Below are 19,533 nucleotides of genomic sequence, written 5' to 3'. Positions count from 1 at the left end.
GGTCCAACACAAACGGCATAAAATAAACAATGATAAAGTACGCAGATGTGTTATACGTTGTATTACTTCTGTACACAGAATAGCCCGATATTTTAGTCATCTGTTATGGATGTCATCAAATGTTTACAGCTATCAACATTATAACTGAACCGTATAATGCTGTTGTGTTTTTGTACATCCTCTTCAGTATTGGTTTCCAGCCATGTGTTTCACATGAGGCCAGCCGCCAAAGCACCATTGATCTTTCATGATGCACCGACATGCTCTACATCCAGAAATACTGTATTTACAATTTTACACAGCTCCATCATTGACCCAAACCAGTTCCTTGAGTCCAAGGTTGAAAGCTAACCCATGCAAAAAAAGGAACTGACTTGGAACTACGTACTAGACCAGAGAGACCAATACCACACAAGCACTGTGTACAGTTAGGGTTCATGTCCTGGTCGATGAGGACACCGATTGAGATACCCATAATAAAACGCTGGAGACAATGATTAACTTTTATCCCTAGTAATGTTTTGGAGTCTCCCACGCGCTGTCATAGCAGTACAGATAGACAGCACTGTATGGGAATGATCCAGCATACTGTATGCATTCGACTGCACAATTCAACCACTAAATTAAGTGGTTTGGCAGTATATCTCCATTGGTATAAATTATTACTTTGCCCTCTAATTTAATAGGAATTAGATTGCCACTTCTATGACATAAAGACAAAAAGGGTTGCTTAACTTGCTTATCAAAGTGAAATGTTGAATATGGCTCACATTTAATTTCTACTAAACAGCTCGCGAATATGATATGATATAGTAGGCTACTTTGTCAGTTTGCACTGAAATTTGTTTTGCGACCCAGCGGCCTATGCAACACATATACACATTTGACATAACACAGGACAAAAAATAAAATATAGTTACATACATAGAAACATAAGGGCAGAGAGCAATGTCCACAGCTCAGTCTAGTCCTGGCCAAAATCCTGATTAAGCCTCAGAGTCAATTGATGGACAAAAGACCTCTTCAGTCTGACATTATTGTATGCTGGAATAAATAGTCACCTACAAATACAATATTCACAAACAGCTCAAGGCTCAGACACGATCGAGGCATGTTGCATTAAATAATAATATTTATTATTATTATTATTATTATTATTATTATTATTATTATTATTATTATTGAAACTGCTCAATCCTCGGGGCTCGTTGGGGGGATATGCTTTTAAAGCCCACCTACCATGATCCATTCCAAATGAGTAGAGACCACAGAATATCTCTGAGCTTTTCCATTGGATATGATGACAACACGGGCCCCACTTTGTGGGCGAGTTGCACGTTTCTGGTTGGCTCACGTCATTGACACTCACCGCCTCACTCTGTTTTTTTCCTGCGCCCCCCTCGTCCCCGCGCTGACTGGCTGTCCTGCCTGTCACTCACCGCGTCCAGTTCGTTTCAGCCCCGCCTCGTCCCCGCACTGACTGGCTGTCCTGCCTGAGGATTTTCACGAACAAATACACAACGACAGAATGCGTCCAAGTTTGCTGTGCTGCTGCTGTGTATCGCGTCGGACCTATAACACCATGGACCTATAACTATCACTGCATGACCGCCGACTGCACGGCGCTTCTCAAGCTGGACCGCAGCGGTTGGTCTGGATGGAGCGTGTAGAAGGATTGTATTAATGATGCATCATCCAGTATTACTTCTCTGAGAGAGAGAGATACAGCCTCAGTGAGAGAGACGGAGAGAGAGGTGAAAGTGTAACTACTGTGTAATGCCGCTGCGCTCTGCGTGATGGAGGCCGGAATGTCACCTGTGAAGCCTCGTAATATCCACAACATCTTCCTGGAAAGCGTCAACGAGGAAGACTCACTCGTAGCCTAGCTAGTGCACGCCCGTCTGCGCTTACATAAACTCATTGAACAACTTTTGGGGGAGGCATACCTAGCATTTAGTGAGAGAAAAAGTTGCAACATAAACATCAGCTGAGCGGTGGGAGGCACCCCTCTCACAACATGACTATCCTCGATGTTACTTAGCTCATATTTTAGTGGCACATATTCACGTTTAAAGAGGTGAGATTGCCATCAACGTTGACATTCTAGACAGGTGGATGACGTACGAAATGAAGACCATCTCTTTGGTCATATGATAAATTATTATTGTATCATATGTTCATGATCTTATCATTGGGATTAGGGAACTGGGTCGTTTCCAAAGGAATTTTGAGTGGATATTTTCACCAAGTTGGTGCAACTAGGAGCACCACCAACTGGTGCAACTATACGAAGATATAACCATGTCCACTAAAGATAATCCTTGTCGGAAATTTCAAGCCAATATTTTCAACAAAAGTAAATGTCAGAACTGTTTCAAACCCAGGGAATCCCACTTGCTGAACGACGAAGACTTAAACAAGGTAAATATAGTCTTACTTTGCACGTTTAATTTAAAGTATATATGACTTACTGGTATATGAAATCTCCTGCACAAACCATCCATCTTTTAACGTGAAAAGCAGTGTAACCTTGAACGTGATGTTCAAAACAATCTTGATGTGTCTAGCATTATAGTTGAACTTGAAGTACAAAGGTTAGGTTAATTGGACATAATTGGTTACCAGCTCGAGAGGGCGGATATGTCCTAATCATGGCCCTAATACGTTTCCACCAGGTCCAGATGTCAACCATGTGAGATGAATCTTGAAATGACATTTTTGGATTATTGCTCCCGATAGGACCTTCAGTAGGCTAGCTAGTTTACATGTTTGAAATATCCTTTCAATACAATGTTCTATCATTTTATTTAATGACTTGTTGTCTGACTGTTTTCGTGTTTGATGTACGCACTACGCACCCCATCCACACCAGGCAAAAGTGTAGTTGTCCTGGTGGGGGTGGGGGTCCTGGGGGGTGTCGGCGGTGTAGGAAAAAAACACTGTTTTCTTGAACCAGGGTGTGAAAGAGGTTTGCTTCAGTGTATGTTCTTTGAAGTGACAATGGCAGCCTCCTCATATACTGTAGTGTGTAGCCTAGGCTATAGATGGAAATATGTACACAATGGATAAGTTATACAAATGTAAACACAACTTGTTTGGCTTCAAAGTTAACCAAAGGACAGGCTAGACATGAGCTTGACTCACACACACACACACACACGTTATGCTAACTGTGGGAGTGATATCTTGAGCACTGATTTCTTTAAGGGATTTGGGAGGAGAGCTCGATCCATTTTAGTATTTCATGACCAGTGTTGGGCAATATTACTCAAGAGAGTAATATGTTACTTATTACATATTACTCCTTAAAAAGTAATACTATTATATTACTTGGAATCAAGACTAATATATGACCTATTATATAATATTACATATTACTTTTGCGCACCCCCCCCCCATAGAAGAGTCACTAATCAGCCAAAAAGGCTATAAAATAAAGCAGCAATCTCAATGTTTTCAAACGTCAGCCAACAAAACAAAAAAGTATGTAATATGTGCTATTTTTTTTTACAAAGTAATATGGTATAATATTACTGTTTTGGCAAAGTAATGCCTTACTTCACTCTTTAATAATATTACAGTAATATATTAGCCTACTAGTAACTTGTTACTGTTCATAACAAACTGCCTCCCTGCATGAATGGAAAATCACACCCGTGTGAACTGAGTGGTGAAACTCCGTGTGGGGGTCCCCGGGGGGTCCCCGGAACTTCCAGACCCACAGGAACATGCCCAGGGTGCTGGCCCGGTTCAGGCGAGCCGCCCCACGTCCGGAACAGTTGCGAAATGACAGTTACTGTGTGAAGGTCCCCGGAGGGTCCCCGGAACATCCAGACCCCCAGTAACGCGCCCAGGGGGCCACCCCGCGTCCGAAACGGTTGGGAAATGACTTGGTTACTGTTTGAGTCGCACTACTGGTTACCGTTATGGTCCCTCTACTGTACTGCACTGTACTGTACTGTCACTGTACTGTCACACCCGAAATCATGTAAAGGCTGCTAAAAACTCAGCTTCCCATCATGCAGCTGTGCACAGTGTGAAGCTCGGCACCAAAAATCACACCCGTGTGAACTGAGTGGTGCAACTCCCCTCTCCCCCAAATTTGTGCATGTACAACTTCCTGGTCTCAATTGCACATGTTTCTTTTCTTCCATGGAGCAACATGGAGTCCACAGTACGGTCTTCGCTTCCTAACCTTATTTAATTAACCTTGAATGAAGGCAGGAAGTCAAGCGGAAGTGCAGTGCTGAAGGCTTTTTTTTTTTTACAATACAATACAAAACAAGACAAACAAACAAACACAAACAACATTATTAATACAACAATACATCAGAGCCAGGGGGGATTACTAACAGAAAACATTAAAGAGTGAACACAAAGCAACAAGTCACTCATGCGACTACTGGCCAATCACAGCACGTTTTTTTCCGGGACTTCCGTTACGCAGCTTCCGCTCATTGAAGACAAATGCTTTGCAAGGAATCTTGAGAAAATTGTGCCTTCAATTGTGACACGCACCCCAGAGCCGGAAGCAGCGGCTACGTTTATGTCTATGCTCAGCACCGCCACATGGCTGCTAAAAACTCAGCTTCCCATCATGCACCTGTGCACAGTGTGAAGCTAAACAGCGCCCCTATTGGTACTAGACAGACAGACATACAAAGGGACACACATTGCTGTTCCTTAGAGTGGCTTCACCGCTCAAAAAGATGGGAGGTTTAGCTTCTCGCCTGGTGGAATTCTTGACCCACAGGCTATCAGACTTTGTCTCGAGGAACTGCAGTCAAAGAGAGGTTATCACTTACACTCACTATGACAAACCTGACGGGGAATTCATGTCGCTTGTTATTGTGAGGGCCTACTACACACCGTGGCTCTGTAAATCTCATTCCACCTCATTCCTCCACTATTTTGCCCTCCCCCACCCCACACATTACTGCTGGGGCCACATTTCTGCATGCACTATTACATAGTAGTCAGTGGTCACTTTGGGGGGGGGGGGGGGCAAATGGAGCAAACAAACACACAAATGACTACATTATGATTAAACCATTGAAGGGTAAAAATAATAAGGAGATCTGACCTATATATCCGTCTCTTCTACCACCACCCCTCCTAGGAGACCTCAGCGTGGGTCTTGTCTGGCCATATGAGGGGAAGAGGTGCCTGCCCCCAGTCTGTCCTCTACTTTTCTCTTTGTGTTCTTAAATGCTAATTTTCCATGGGTATGGACCTAGCTAGCATGCCAGTATCAGCCTGGCTGCCCCCCCTGCTCTCCTCCCAGACCCCCTAATGCCCTTTCCACTGTAAAGTATTATTATCAAATAACACAGGGCCTAATCCATCTGTCATCTGGCACATTTGGAATGGAACCCTGCTGTGTGCCAAGATGGTTTCTGTATCAATATTTAATATACAGCAGCTCTGAGACGTGGAAGAGGTTGTCTAAGAGCAAATACATTATGTAAATGATGTATCCCTAGACTTGGGTGAAAGTTCCTGTCCATCACAAATTCTATTCTTCTTTGTGTGTATTTGACCCAGTCTGATCACCAAAGAAAACATTGGCACTGTCTGTACTGCACTGTATGCATGTCAAACGGGCTGAGAATCTCCACTAGAGCCGTACAAATCTTCTCTTATGGGGGTCCCTGGCATATCTTTTCAAATGGGTGGTCTGCAGGCTAATTAGTGTCAATTTGGGGGTCCTTCACATGAAAAAGTTTGGGAACCACTGACATATGCAACTCAAATTGCGCTGAGTCGGCAGCAGCGTGTGTGAGCCCCGAGGTAGGCACTATCCGAACAAGTGGCCTGACCATGTGATGTGCCTGCCTTGAAATGTTGTGGTTTGCAGAATTCAATAGCAAAGATCCTGTTGTATGGTCATCCTCTGTCGAAGGCGTTCATCTGGGAACCATGTTACACATTACTGTAATCTCTGTGAAAGTGGGTTCATGTTGGATTAGAAAATGACCTCTGTTAGCTGATTGACCTCAATCAAAACCACTGGTTGAGAGAGTCTTCAGGCTTGTGAGAATATCAAAGCTTTTAACCCTAATGTCAAGTGCACTTAGGTCTGAAATAGAATCATGTAAGTTGTTTGGATTTGTCTGTTTATGTGTGGGTGAGATTTATTAACCTTAAGTACGCTTAGCAAAGCAGCAGCAGTTATGCACAACAAAACAATTGCCCTTCTGATCCAGCTCAACAAGTCTTGGCAAGCTGCCTACTGGTGTCATTGTCACTGTGTGTAGTGAGTCTGTGCCTATAAACCATGCTGTCCCTAATTTGGGCAAATGTTCCATAATATTGTTCTTTCCCCCCCCCCCCCCTCTTTCCCCCCCCTTTAAATTCTTTATTTTTATTTAAAATATAGCTAATACAAGCTCACAAGGAAAGTGTTGTGGTGCAACATCTATTTTCGCTATTTGTCATACAACGAGTTATATTGTGGGCTTAAATAGTTAAATTACCACCAAATCAGGCCCTTGTAATTAATTAATACAAATTTTAGGCCCTTGCTACTACTAGCCTCCCTTACCTTTCGTCCCCTGCTTTTCTTGCTCACTCTCTTTACACACCAACCCACCCACTTAGGGGATCAGAGAGAAACATCACGTGTTGTGACCCTTTCCTTTTTTCCATGGCAGCATGGTGCTCTGGAATGCAGCCAGCAGTAGACTGTAGCTTAAGCCACACAGCTGACTCCAAGCAGCTAGCAAGTTGAACCAACATACACACTCGCCTGAAGCTGAGCTCAGCTAAACGGCGTCCTGTATAATAGCGTTGCGTCACTACCCCATGTTATCTGATATCAGACATTAGATAGTAATTGTTTTCACAGTAAGACACTATTATACTGACTTGGTGATTGTATCTTTAACCCATTTAGGGGATATTTTGCACTCGGTGATATACAGACTGTATTACAGTATGTCTTTCAACTCTCCTGTAATTAATTTTTCTCTCCACTGTAGGCAAAACCTATATATGGAGGATGGCTGCTACTTGCACCCGAGGGAACAAATTTTGACAATCCTTTGCACAGATCCCGGGTAAGTGTGTTCACCTCCTTGAGATGAAATGACAGTGAAACATGAGCCCTGCTTAATATCTTGAACGCTCTCTGAATAACATAAATTTTCCTTTACTGAAGGAATTTGTGGCTGAGCTAGATGCCATTTATGATGTGTTCTTTTAAAGAATCTGTTTAATTTGGCCAGAATCCGATGCTTTGACTCCCACTAAGCTGTCCCTTGTTTTCCTAGTCCATATCTGGGACAAAGGGTAGCTACACCTCTTAGCATTGCGTCCTATGTGGCAAACACTAGCTCCAGAATGGACATTTCTGGGGAAAAAAAACTTGAATTTTTTCTATTCTGTCCTTTTTCTGGATTGAGATTTAAATCCCTGAGAATGAGCACTTTGCACACTTTAATTAGGGCTGTATTTTGCGTGTCTTAAGTACCAGGTCTTATTACTTAACTTAAGACCTGGAGGCGTGATCAATGCCATTTGGCTATTCTGAGTGGCCAAAGAGCATTGACCACGCCTCCAGGTCTTAAGTTAAGTAATAAGACCTGGTACTTAAGACACGCAAAATACAGCCCTTGAAGTGTGCAATGTGCAGTGTGTGCTTGCTATACTGTGCAGTCTTTCCATAGTGTTTGTGCCCAAATTACACCCCTAACAGTAGACCTGATTGCATGTGGCTTCCGAAGCTGTGTCACAGAGTGGGCAGCTTCCTGTGGGGGGTTCAGCTCTCCCTCCCTGGAAAAAAAGAAACCTTACCAGTACTTTCTCATGCTGTAATGAGCATAATATTGACTTGATCACAAGGGGAGTAGGGATGGGGGGGTAGTTTGATGGAAGCCTCATACTGTTCCGTTGCATGCGCTATCGCGGTTCCCATATGATATGGTGATAGGAGAGTCCCGAAAGATGTAGGGAGGACATTGGGAAAAGTCCCTGTTCCCATCGTCCTGCTGATGGCTTCCATATGGGGTGGGGGTGCATCCCTGCAGCCTTCAGGCCCTACTACTGTCAACAGTGAGTCAGATATCTCTAGAACTACCACCCTCCCCCCAACAGGCACACATTGACATCGCTTAAATTCTCTTAACTACATTAACCCTGGCGTTTCTATTTTGGGCAAACTTTCAAAAATCGGTCAATTTTCTTTTCTCTATTCTTCACAAAATACATCCACAAGCTCGCTCGTAGCTTCCTTTAATTGTCAAAGCTTGTAGATGGCCTATTTGTCATACGACAAAGTATATAGGGCTTAAGTGGTTAACTGCTTGTAGTCGCGTTCGCCCCTCTCAATGCACCAGTTGGTGCTGAGGTAAGCGCATCCGTAAGATTGAGAAGGTCAAGGTTCCCTCAACTGAAATTAAAGGATAGGACAGGACAGACGAGCCAGTGACGGAGAGAAATTAGGTGATGATGAGTCATGAGAAAGTGTGAAGTACTGGAGTTGTTTTTATGTGTTTTTGGAGTTCTGGAATGAGGTAGTCGGCAGGATGGGATGGCTGTCGTCGTTGTTCCAGACTCTTTGGTCCAACAGGTTATGGTTCTGTTCAGTTCAAGGAAAGCATTAACGGAAAAATCTTGAGTGTGATATTAAGTGTTGAGAGTATAAAAATGGACCCATAAGTGTCAGGACTTTACTGTGTTGCAGAGACTATCATTGCGAGTTGGTTATGGGTTTTCCCCTCGCTTGGCCCTTGAGAGCTTAATGTCACCCTTTTAATTTCTTCTGTGAATACAAGTATAGTATGATGTCTCTTTAACTTGGGCTCTGTATGAAATCTATTGGCAAGTGACTGTATTCAGATCCCCCTACAAGGGTCACAAAGTACTTCCTCATTGTTTATGCATGGAACCCACTGTGAAATTGAGCCAAGAAACTCGACACTTTTAAACAAAACGGTACTTTAGGGAAGGAGATGGAATCCTGATATGGTTAGCGAGAAAGGAGATCAATGAATACCATTTTAACCACATAAAATGAATCCTGACATCCCTACTGTATATTTTTGGGCATGCCATTATATCCATACATTTTCAAAATAGCAGATCTACAACCTCATGAGCTTGTAGACCTTGTAGATCAGCTACAGTATCTTCGCTATTTGTATTACGACAAAGTATAAGGGCTAAAGTTTAATTACTTATTGCATAACACAATTGTACAGTATTGTATAGTACAGTATTGTACAATTGTGAGTGGTACAGTAGATGTGGGAGTCCTGGGTTTAAATCCAGTTGGATTCTTGTTTTGAAAGCTCCAAGTTAACATTTAGTAGAGTAGCTACACCTGAAGACAAGATTCCTTAACAACTTAAACGCTTTGTACCTCTGTACTTAGCGGCCAGGTCAGCTCTTAGTCCCCCCCCCCTTCACACCAAATCTATTTGCTGAAAAACTGAAAGATCTACAAGCTGTGAGCTTATTGATTGGCTGCAAATGTTTCCCCCGGAATAGGGATTCTAGGGTTCAAGTGCAGTTCTCTTTTGGCCTTTGCTTTAGGAGGTGGGATTCCCCTTTGCATGAGCGGTAGCTCTTTGGTTTCCCATGTGGAAAACCCGGGGTTGGATCTCTGTGGTTTCTTTTGCACTTGTGTATGCTAAGTATCAGTTCAGGGTTGGAGGCACAGGCTCGTCATTCTGCCTATCAGGAGGGTTTGCCTAAGTCTAGGCTTTCACTGCCTCCAATATGCTTACACTCCCCCCTTTGTTTGTCTATTTTCTATATTTGTTTTGTCTTTTCTAATCTGTACAAGTAGATTATTGATCCACCTTCATAATAATATTGTCCAACTTGACACACACACACACACACGCGCACACGCACACACACACACACACACACACACACACACACACACACACACACACACACACACACACACACACACTCACACTCACACTCACACTCACACTCACACTCACACTCACACTCACACAAACACAATACTACATATCTCCAACTATGATAACTGATATTTGAAAGTATAGTCATTCATGTAATGATATGTCTAATTAACTGAAGATCCCTCTTTTTCTTTGCAGAAATGGCAGAGGAGGTTCTTTGTCCTATATGAGCATGGCTTACTCCGCTATGCTTTGGATGAGATGGTGAGTCAAAGATACCTACTTGTTGCCCCCCGGCCGGGTTGTGTAGGGGCAACAGGGATCTGTTTGGGTCTGCATGACATCATTTCATCATGTCTGTGACATAATCCGTGCCTGCATTATCAAACGATAGATTTGTTTGGGGTAGATTGGACGCCTGGAAATGTGAAGGCCACTGGTTCAAACTTCATCTCCCTGTTAGCCCCCTGGCCTGGCCTGCCCAATATGTCGAAGTGTCACTGAGCAAGACACTTAACCCATATTTACTCCCCCCATGCACTCAACAAGGCCATCTGAGCAGCCACCAGCTGGGTGAAGCTGCATCTTTCTGAATTAAACCCACAGGATTAATACAGGTCTTCCTTTCTCATGTTGACTGCACATGCACTAGAAGAGAAACATTTAAGAGAAAAGGAGATATGTCTCTACCCAGTACCCACTATGAGCAATACTTGAAACATTAAGTGAATTTCTTTGGAAGGTTTGTTAAATGGTACAAGCTAAATGGAATAAAAACCTGAATAAAAGAGGCTTGCTGAAGGAATTCATTAGCGTAAGATTAAGATGTATGTATTCAGAGGAAAACAGAAATAAGGTATTCGTTGTACTAATTCCCGATTTTTGAGCATTGGCGTGCGAGATGCACCGAAGAAGATTCTAAACGCTAGTCTGGTGTTGGGCAGTGACATTCCCCCTGTGCCACTCAGGATAGAGTTAACCATGGAACACATCCTTCAGTTGTTGCAGAAAGGTCATTAGATTATGACCACCCATGTTGCTCTTGCTCTTGAACGTGTGCTTGTTTTAATGCTGACACCAAATTGTAGTATGAACAGAACTGCATCCCCTTTGAATGGATCCTTGTGGCTGTACGGACGTGCAATGTACAGTATATTCAGGCCTTAAGTTTGGTATCGGCAATAATCAATTGCCTATAGCTGGAGTAATGATGGATGGATTTAGTATATAATGTAGCCCACTATGGATTCAGCAGCCATTATGACTACACCGGTTAAACAAGTTCATTTCTTTTTTTTTCTTTCTGAGAGCTCATTAGCAGATTTAAACATCTTTGCGTCGTGCAGGTGAATTGTTGGCGTTCTTCCATTCTTATGAGAAGGAATACCTGTTTTGTACATGGTGGGCCCAATGCCGCAAGGGCCCGGCTGTCATCACAGATCACACTGTCAACAACACTGCCACTGGGGATGAATATGTTTGTTAGACATAACAAACGAACATCGCAAAAAGTCAATTGATTTGAAATAAGATAATTGCCTTTTCATTTTCAGGTCATTAACGCAGGTGTGCACTAGGGCTGTTTGCGTAAGGTGCTAAAACAGGCATTGTTCAAGAGCCCCATATGGTGAAATCCCCCCCAAAGGAAAAACCACTTAATGCCACGCAAATCCAAGTCACCACATTACGGATGTTTGCTGTGTCTTATGTTTATATAACCTACGTGGTACATCCCTTTTATTTTTTTAGCTACGTTTTTGTTTGGCCGATATACTTTAATTCAGCACTGGCCCCTGAACATTCATATTCATTTGAAGCTCTGTGTGTGTGTGGGCAGACAGAATACGGAGTGACCCAGACCAGTGTTATCTAACATGTTGGAGAGAAGAGCTCCTTTGTCTAAACTTGGAATGTTTTTGAAGTGAAAGTGGGAACGCATCGAAAGGATGAAAGGACACTTGTAGTTTGTGTGTGCGCATGTGTGTGTGTGTGTGTGTGTGTGTGTGTGTGTGTGTGTGTAAGTCACTCATCAAGGACAACTAGGAGATATTTATTCTGCAGAAAACCTGCCACATATAGGCTAAGTAGGGTACTGTTCATAGTCACAGTGCAACCAAGAGCAGAGGGAGATTTACATTATCATAGATATTCATAGGCATCCATACGCCAGTTCTATGTTCCTAAATGTTTGATTCAGCTAAATGTCAATTTTTTTCTTAAATGAGAGGCAGGGAGAGGGAAGGAGGTCGGGAGGGAGGCATATCACGGAGCCTGTGCATTAAGTCTAGAGACGAAGGAAATGTCCTACCATCCTTGTCACTCATCATCTTTTCATCTCCTTTCTGTATGGTGGATCAAAGGGAAGGAAGGGGGGGGGTCAGTAAAGGTCTGGAGCTGGAAATATCAAGCGGTCCTAAATATAGACTCTCAATTGTCACTCCAAGCCCACTTGAATAATTGTTTGCCATTGAATAAACAGTGGTACAATATTTGCTGAATACATTCATTGTATACTTGGCCAGCATACAGGTGTATCTGCCTCAGGTCCTTTGGTAAAGAACACAGTTGAAATTAACATTCAGTGTCAGACAGCCTTTATGTTTCTATCTTTTAAATATCACCACTATACTGCAGTCTGAAAATAGTGGAACAGGGCGGGTGTCGATACAGTTCAAACATATTTGGCCAAATACAGTATTACACACACAGATTGTCATATCACATTGAAATGAATGGATCAATCCAGTCAAGTGGCTTTCCACAAAAATCAAACAATACACAATGTTTTGGAAAATCCAGTACCGGTATATACTGTCGTAGTCAATAGGCTACAAATGCCAAACCACTTGTCTGGTGCTTTTTAAAAGAATATATCAACCGTAAAGGTATGTATTGTAAATAGACTATAGGGTGTTGGTTCAGTAATCTCTCCCCTGTATCTCTAGCTCTTTAATAGACGGAAAATAAATTTTCAGTTATGTCACCAATTTCATCCATTTGGGGAAGAAAACCCATTATCAGCTTAAAATGTATAAAGTTTCAATTTGGCCAGATAATCTTTTCTCTCATCACTTCCAATTTCACTTGTTTACCCTGTATCTTGTACGAGTCCTCTCTCCTCATTGGATGAAATTGGTATCCCGGAATGTTTGTTTACTACAGAGCTGGAGAGACGGGGAGAACAATACTATATAGTATATAATTATTCAAAAGAGATGCACATTGGGATGCACATTACACACGTTCATGTGGAAATAAGGCAAATAAAAAAAGTATCGTTAATGTTGTCATTTTATCAACCAGCCCCTGGCCCCTTGCCATCCTGCTACCCTAATAGACAGGGGGTACATAAGCACATGGCCGTTTATCCAAGAGCTTTCTCCGACCGAACCACACTTTTACCACACATCTCTATATGCAAAATAAATTCGGCACGCTCCCAGAATACATGTAGGCTACATTTAATTGAAAGAAATGTCTTAATTACTGTATAAATATTGTTTTACATCACCACACGATCCCATGGAACAACTTTCTGTGACGTCAAAATCGTCATGTTTGCCAAACTCTCCACCAGCACAGAGCCTCCTCCCCCTTTCACTGCTCCTGTGTGCTCTCTACAAACAACAAAGTGAACAACAAAGTGAACAAACAAGACTCATGCTTGCCACCGCCAACAACTGGACTGGAATACATCATGCCACGAAGAAAACGCACCGCACTTTCTCAATACACGCGTGCCTCCAAACATTTGCGAGCCAGTCGCGCCGGTGTGTGTGTGTGTGTGCATGTCAGCTTCTCCAAACATTTGCCTGTGCGTGCTTAATCGTTTGCACGCCCGTGCATCGTTGGTGTGTGTGTGTGTGTGTGTGTCGCGTCGCCCTCCAGCTGCAATTGCGAGTGTGCGCTGTGTGCAGGGCACACTACTGAGTTTAAAAACACAGCTGAAACATGAAGTGGAGTCTGTCAACTCCCGCAATTTCCTTCTTCCCATATTGCGCTGCAACGTAACTAGGATGTTCTAGTTTTCATAATGTGGCCCATATGTTCAGCTATTTGAGTATCCCTGCCCTATGGCCTAGGCTTGTTTCCATTGAGTATCCCTGCCCTATGGCCTAGGCTTGTTTCCATTGAGTATCCCTGCCCTATGGCCTAGGCTTGTTTCCATTGAGTATCCCTGCCCTATGGCCTAGGCTTGTTTCCATTGTGGTCCTTTGTATAATAATCGCTATCGGCAGATGTGACCCTCACCCTGCATATAATCAGTGATCGATCATAATTTCATAATCGTGCACCCCTACTATATAGCAATACCATGGAATTTTGAAAATAGCAATTTTACAGAAAATTACAGAAAAATACAAATTTCTTTGCACGCACGTACAGTATATATGTTTGTGTGTATATAAAATCACTTGCATTCCCTTTAAAATATTGTTTTGCTTCGGTTTCTGTGATAACATACCTTGTTGTTGGAGATGCATTATGTTTCACAGAACTTGATTGCCAATGTATATGTGACTATTGTCACTAAATTGCTAATTAGAAGAAGGCAGGTTTCTGTGTGTCACAGTGGGGCCGTTTAGCCCTCAAGCTCTAAATGTCAAACTCAGTTGATCAGCTGGTGCTGTCAGACACCTCAGGGCTATGCTGTTATCAGCCTGCTGCAACACGAAGCAGAACTTAATGCACAGCGCAAGCAGCACACATACTGTATGACACAATACTCTGTTGTTGGTGCACATAGTCCTAGCTGTCAAAACCACAACGTTCTGCTGCTTTCTTAAAGGAGTAGTTCACCCCAAAAATATCTTATTTTCTATAATTCGATGACTCGAATGCGACAAATTCGTGCATTCAAGGTTTCATGAGGTGTAGAAATTAAGTCATTTTGTGTGTGTGGGGGGGGGGGACTACTCCTTTAACCAAGAACTGGTTTCATGACATGAAACCAGTTTAGCTGTAAAATGCTAATGAATTCCATCTTAGTGGCAGGTACTGTACAAGGCCCAAAGACAAGAGTCTCATTTTAAATCTATGGCTGGTGTTCTGCAGACCTGTACCATGATTGCAGATACAAACACAAAACAAAAGCACAGTACGAATTTGTTTTATGCAAGAATTCTGGGACTTGGTTTCAAGTGATGTCTAACTATGTGATTATTTACCTTTCATTAGAAGTCGATACATTTGCAACAAATGTAGTGTTCAGAAGTTATATCTATCTATCTACTGTATAAAAAGGGATATTTGCGTAAATTGCGCATTACAATTTTGGATACACTTGAATTCATATACAGCGATAATAGTAACTGTCAATTCAGGACATGATGAGACTCGTGTCCTGAACTGCACGAGGCATTACAGTATCACAGTGTTAATTTAAGTAAACAAATATCATAAAACACTGATTTAAGCGCAGCATTGCAACGAAAGATATGGCCTCAACTGAATATTGTCAACTCTGGGTGACATAGAGGAGCAAGAGCTCCTTCCACCAGCCCACATCAGAGACCCAATCCAACCAGAGCTCTCTGGGTTGGGTTTATGAGATGAGAAGGTGCCCCTGTGTTTTCCTCCCGGCATAGTTTTATGGCTCTGGTGTCTTGGTTCTAACCAGACCCAGATGGGCTGCGGTTCCCAACCTGCAGGATGTGGCATGACTCTGTGGGGTGGGGTGGGGTTGTGGGGGTATAAGGGCATGACTCTGTGGGGTGGGGTGGGGTTGTGGGGGTATAAGGGCCTGGGAGAGATCACGCTCCCTCAGAGCCGTCGTTTGGGGTTGCCCCATGATGGTGAACACACACAGCCACACACACACACACACACACAGAATGAAGCCACCGCTATTATGGGCCTGCATAATTTGTACAGAAATTGTACTCCGCATTATTTCGCTAGATGTTATGATCGCACCTTATAAACCACTTTATACTTGGTGTCACTATTTTAGTGGACACAGTGTGTGTGTGTGTGTGTGTGCGCACGTATGTGTGTGTATTGTGATTATTGTCACCTGCAGTACGCGTTATGAATTAAATCAAATTATTGTTTTATAATAACTAGGCATATCATGGCTGATATTCCAGTGTGTGCTATATGACATTTTGTGGAACCAAAAATGGGATGGATGTTCAGGAGGAGGAGGGGTAATTGGAAAGTGGGAGATAGTGTAGGTGAGGTCAAAGTTGGAGATGGATACACAAATACATACTGTAGAATATGTGCTGCCAAACAAGGCTAATGCTTATTCTTAACGTTCTTTTTATACCGTATATGTCAGGTAAAAAACTTGCTCGATGAATGTAAAATAATAATATTGCTAAGAAAATAATCAATAGTTGCAAATATCAATGTTTTCTAGTGTACCTACGGTACACACATTCTGTTCCCCAGAGGAGGCCAGCAGAAAGCTATTTCAGGCTTGTGTTGTCAAGGTAACACATTTTTGTCTCTTTGTCCACCAACGCTGGTCCACGGCGAGCATTACATGTGACATGGAGACATGTTCTCTCTTTTGTTTAGAGCTCTCTCTATCTCTCTCTCTCTCTCTCGCGGGGCTACAGGCTTCTATTCAGTGAATGCTCTGGAAAGCAAAGTACAGTAGTGTATGGGCCAAGGCTGTCTAGGCTCATTCATATGGTCGACAGCGGCAAGCCATTCTACAGTGGCAGTAGCGGAGAAAAGAAAAAACATCAAACACAGCACTGCAATGAATGAGAGCAAAACAGAATAGGTCAAAGAGTTTGAGTCCTTTTTTAGTTTTTGTGCTGAGCTCTACAAGTTTGTGTGTGTTTGGTGCGCATGTGCGTGTACTGTATGTGTGCACTGTGCAGGGCACTCGTGGATTCCTGTGTGAATGAATACACCTGGGACTGAGAGCGCTTTGCTTTGTCAGGAACAGGTGTTGGGTGCTGCTTGGAGTAGCCCTGGGCGTTCAGACAGCAGCTCTAGTGTGGTCACTTCCAAGGGGGTTGGAGAGACAACTTGGCATCGCAGAGGAAAACATTACGATGATACTATAACTTGGCACTGAATTAACTTTTTCTTGGAAAGCATATTGCTGTATGTGGCACGTACATCTGTCTCCTGTGGTAGTTTGGTGTATATTATGAGGAAAAACATAGAAAGGCAAGCCCCCCCCCCCCCTTTTACACAAAGTCCATTATCACCGAGCAGTGAACGCAGGTATGTGGGTGTAAAGAGGACTCCTTCCGTCCCCACACAGATAACATGAGTGTGAGATACAAGGCTCAACACAGACTCTCTAATAACCACCTTGCTATGTGGTTCAAAATGGCAGCGGCAACACCTAGATCCCATCGACCCTGTTCTGACCCGACTAACACACCCACTCACACTTGGTTTCTTTCTTTCTCTCTCTCTCTCTCTCCCTCTCTCTCTCTCTCTCAAAACTAGTTCAGGAATACAGTTGCAACACCCACATTAAAATGACCCCTTATCATGTGAGCAACACTGCAACACCCTTAGTGTTGAATTAACACCCATGGTTTTGCTGTATAGTGTATACGCTGAAATGGCTTTGTTTGGACTGGACGTGCCGTTTTCTCCGCTCACAGTCTTTTGATACTGTATGCTGAGGTTAAGAATCTATGCAGAGGATGAGGGTGGCTCAATTGATTTAATAGTCCTAGTGAAATGTTGTTTTTCACTTCTTTTCCACTGTTGAGACTGTAGAGAGTAATGTTTATGAATGTTGGCCCACATCAGGTTTCTTTTTTCAGCGACAGCGCGGTATTCCTTGGCTGAGTCTTGGTCATGTGGCTTCTGTTTTGATACTGCTGTGATTGTGATTGATTTCTGGGTCCCAGTTAGTGTACTTTGTAAGCCGAAACTCTGCTCCAGTGTATGTCATTATGTGGCTGTGTGTATGCTAAAGAGGTATGATGGAGGTATTGTTGCTGTTTTTTTTGTCTGCCGATTTAGAAAAAAAAAACGAAGCCATTTCACAAGTATGATGTTATACCTGCAGGTGAGTGAGACTGTGCTGCATATCGAGTTGCAGGACACAAAAAGGAAATCAGCATGGCCCCCTTTTAGCCATGACGTGGCATGCAAGGAAGTATGTTATGATGTTTCTATAGACATGACATGAATAAAGCTACAGTATGTACTTTTTGACTGTTGTCTGCTGCAGTGTGACTCCTGTGTTATCTTGTTCACATCTGTTGTTATTCCAGTAAGAACATGGCATTCTGATGTTTCAACTGTTGAGGTCATTCTCGTTTCATCTAAGCACAATTCATTTCCTGTGTTTACTGGATTTCAAATAGTGGACCCCTTGCCCCATAACACCGTCCAAAAGCTGAGATACTTCTGAGAACAAAATCATTCCATCTTCCTCAGTTGGATGCATTCTTTTAACTTGAGCCACACATTGTAGATTGTCTCTCCCTGACATTTCTCATACATGAATATGACCTCGGCCAGGGATTGCCCTCAGACTTACTCTCTGTTCCTCTGAAACATAAAATCGAAGGCTATTTTTAACCAGTTTCGAAGGCCTTTTGTCTCTGAGTCGGTACAGCAACGGGGAGGCCTTTCTAGTGGATTGGGGGGCTGTTTTTGCTGTGTTGTTGCCTCGGGCGCTCTGTGGTGGGACAAACTGGAAGCTGACTCCCCCTTCAATTAGGGCTGCTCGCAGGCAAACTCCAGTCTACCACAGCCAGCCATGGGAAAGAGTAGAGGGGAGAGGGCTGGACAACAGAATGATAACGAGGCACTAATACCCTAGAGTTGGGGGTTTGAGTCACAATTAACCCAATTATTTTCCTGCATGTATGCATTATTCCTATTTATAGTTTGCTTAAAGGACCTATAACATAAAATTCAACTTTTTCACTTTGTTTACAATGTCGACCATTGTTGATTTTCCAAGTTGGAAAGCCTGGTTTTATCTAGCATCAGTATTATAATGACTCAAATATTAAATAATCTGCATTTCAGCTAGAACTTCTTTCAAAGTCCAGAAAGTACTGGTTATATCAGAATGGTGATTGAAGCTCAAACCATTAGAAATAAGTTTGAGGGATATAGACATTAGACAATATGATATTAAATATTAAAATGCATGTTATTTCTGCTTTAAAACTACTTTAGTCAAGGCTGATGGATTGGTCTCTTTTGTTTTTAAGTGTTATTGTGACAAAAAGGCTTCTGGAAGTAACAGAAGTTGTTGACTGATGGTCCAATGTGGATAGATGTAGACGGAAAAGGACTTGGAAGATTGAGAAAAGGGATGGAGAGGCAAAAAGGAGGACTGGATGTTGAATGACGACTCCCCTGGTATTGATAGACGGAGTAAGCCGCCCCAAGCAGTTCACTGTGGTCATTTACAGAGCAAGGATTGCGGCCGCGGGAGAGGCTTGTTTTGGTTTTGGGGCTAGATAGGGTGCGTGAGAGTAATTTTTAACCCCTGCCCCCCCACCCAACCCCCCGGGTTCCAGTAGGAACTGATCTGCTGGAATGTAAACAGCCGAGGATTACAGTGGGGTCACTGTTCCCGTCGCACAAAGCCGCAAAAACCCTGGGAATGGCCATACTCAGCCTCTAATCGTCAGGAACTACTACTACTACTACTACTACTACACTGTAACCACCTCTCAAACCTACACCTATCTGTAGCAAGAAACTC

At 42.9% G+C, this 19,533-nt stretch overlaps 1 protein-coding gene across 1 annotated transcript in view; it reads left to right on the top strand.

The window, feature by feature from the left end:
• The first annotated feature begins 1,530 nt into the window (after positions 1-1,530).
• The window catches only part of LOC308333191 (myosin phosphatase Rho interacting protein), a 68,325-nt gene continuing 50,322 nt past the window's right edge, over positions 1,531-19,533 (top strand). The window contains exons 1-3 of the mRNA XM_080789404.1: positions 1,531-2,421; positions 6,981-7,058; positions 10,077-10,142. Coding sequence (XP_080645530.1) covers positions 2,302-2,421; positions 6,981-7,058; positions 10,077-10,142 — 264 coding nt within the window. The 5' untranslated portion in view covers positions 1,531-2,301. The remainder of the gene's footprint in view (positions 2,422-6,980; positions 7,059-10,076; positions 10,143-19,533) is intronic.

Source organism: Protomyctophum bolini, assembly GCF_963924005.1.
Source record: "Protomyctophum bolini genome assembly, chromosome: 18".
In the NCBI taxonomy this organism is placed as follows: Eukaryota; Metazoa; Chordata; class Actinopteri; order Myctophiformes; family Myctophidae; genus Protomyctophum; species Protomyctophum bolini.
The sequence above is the reverse complement of the archived record's forward strand: the minus strand, read 5'-3'. Positions and strand labels throughout refer to the sequence as shown.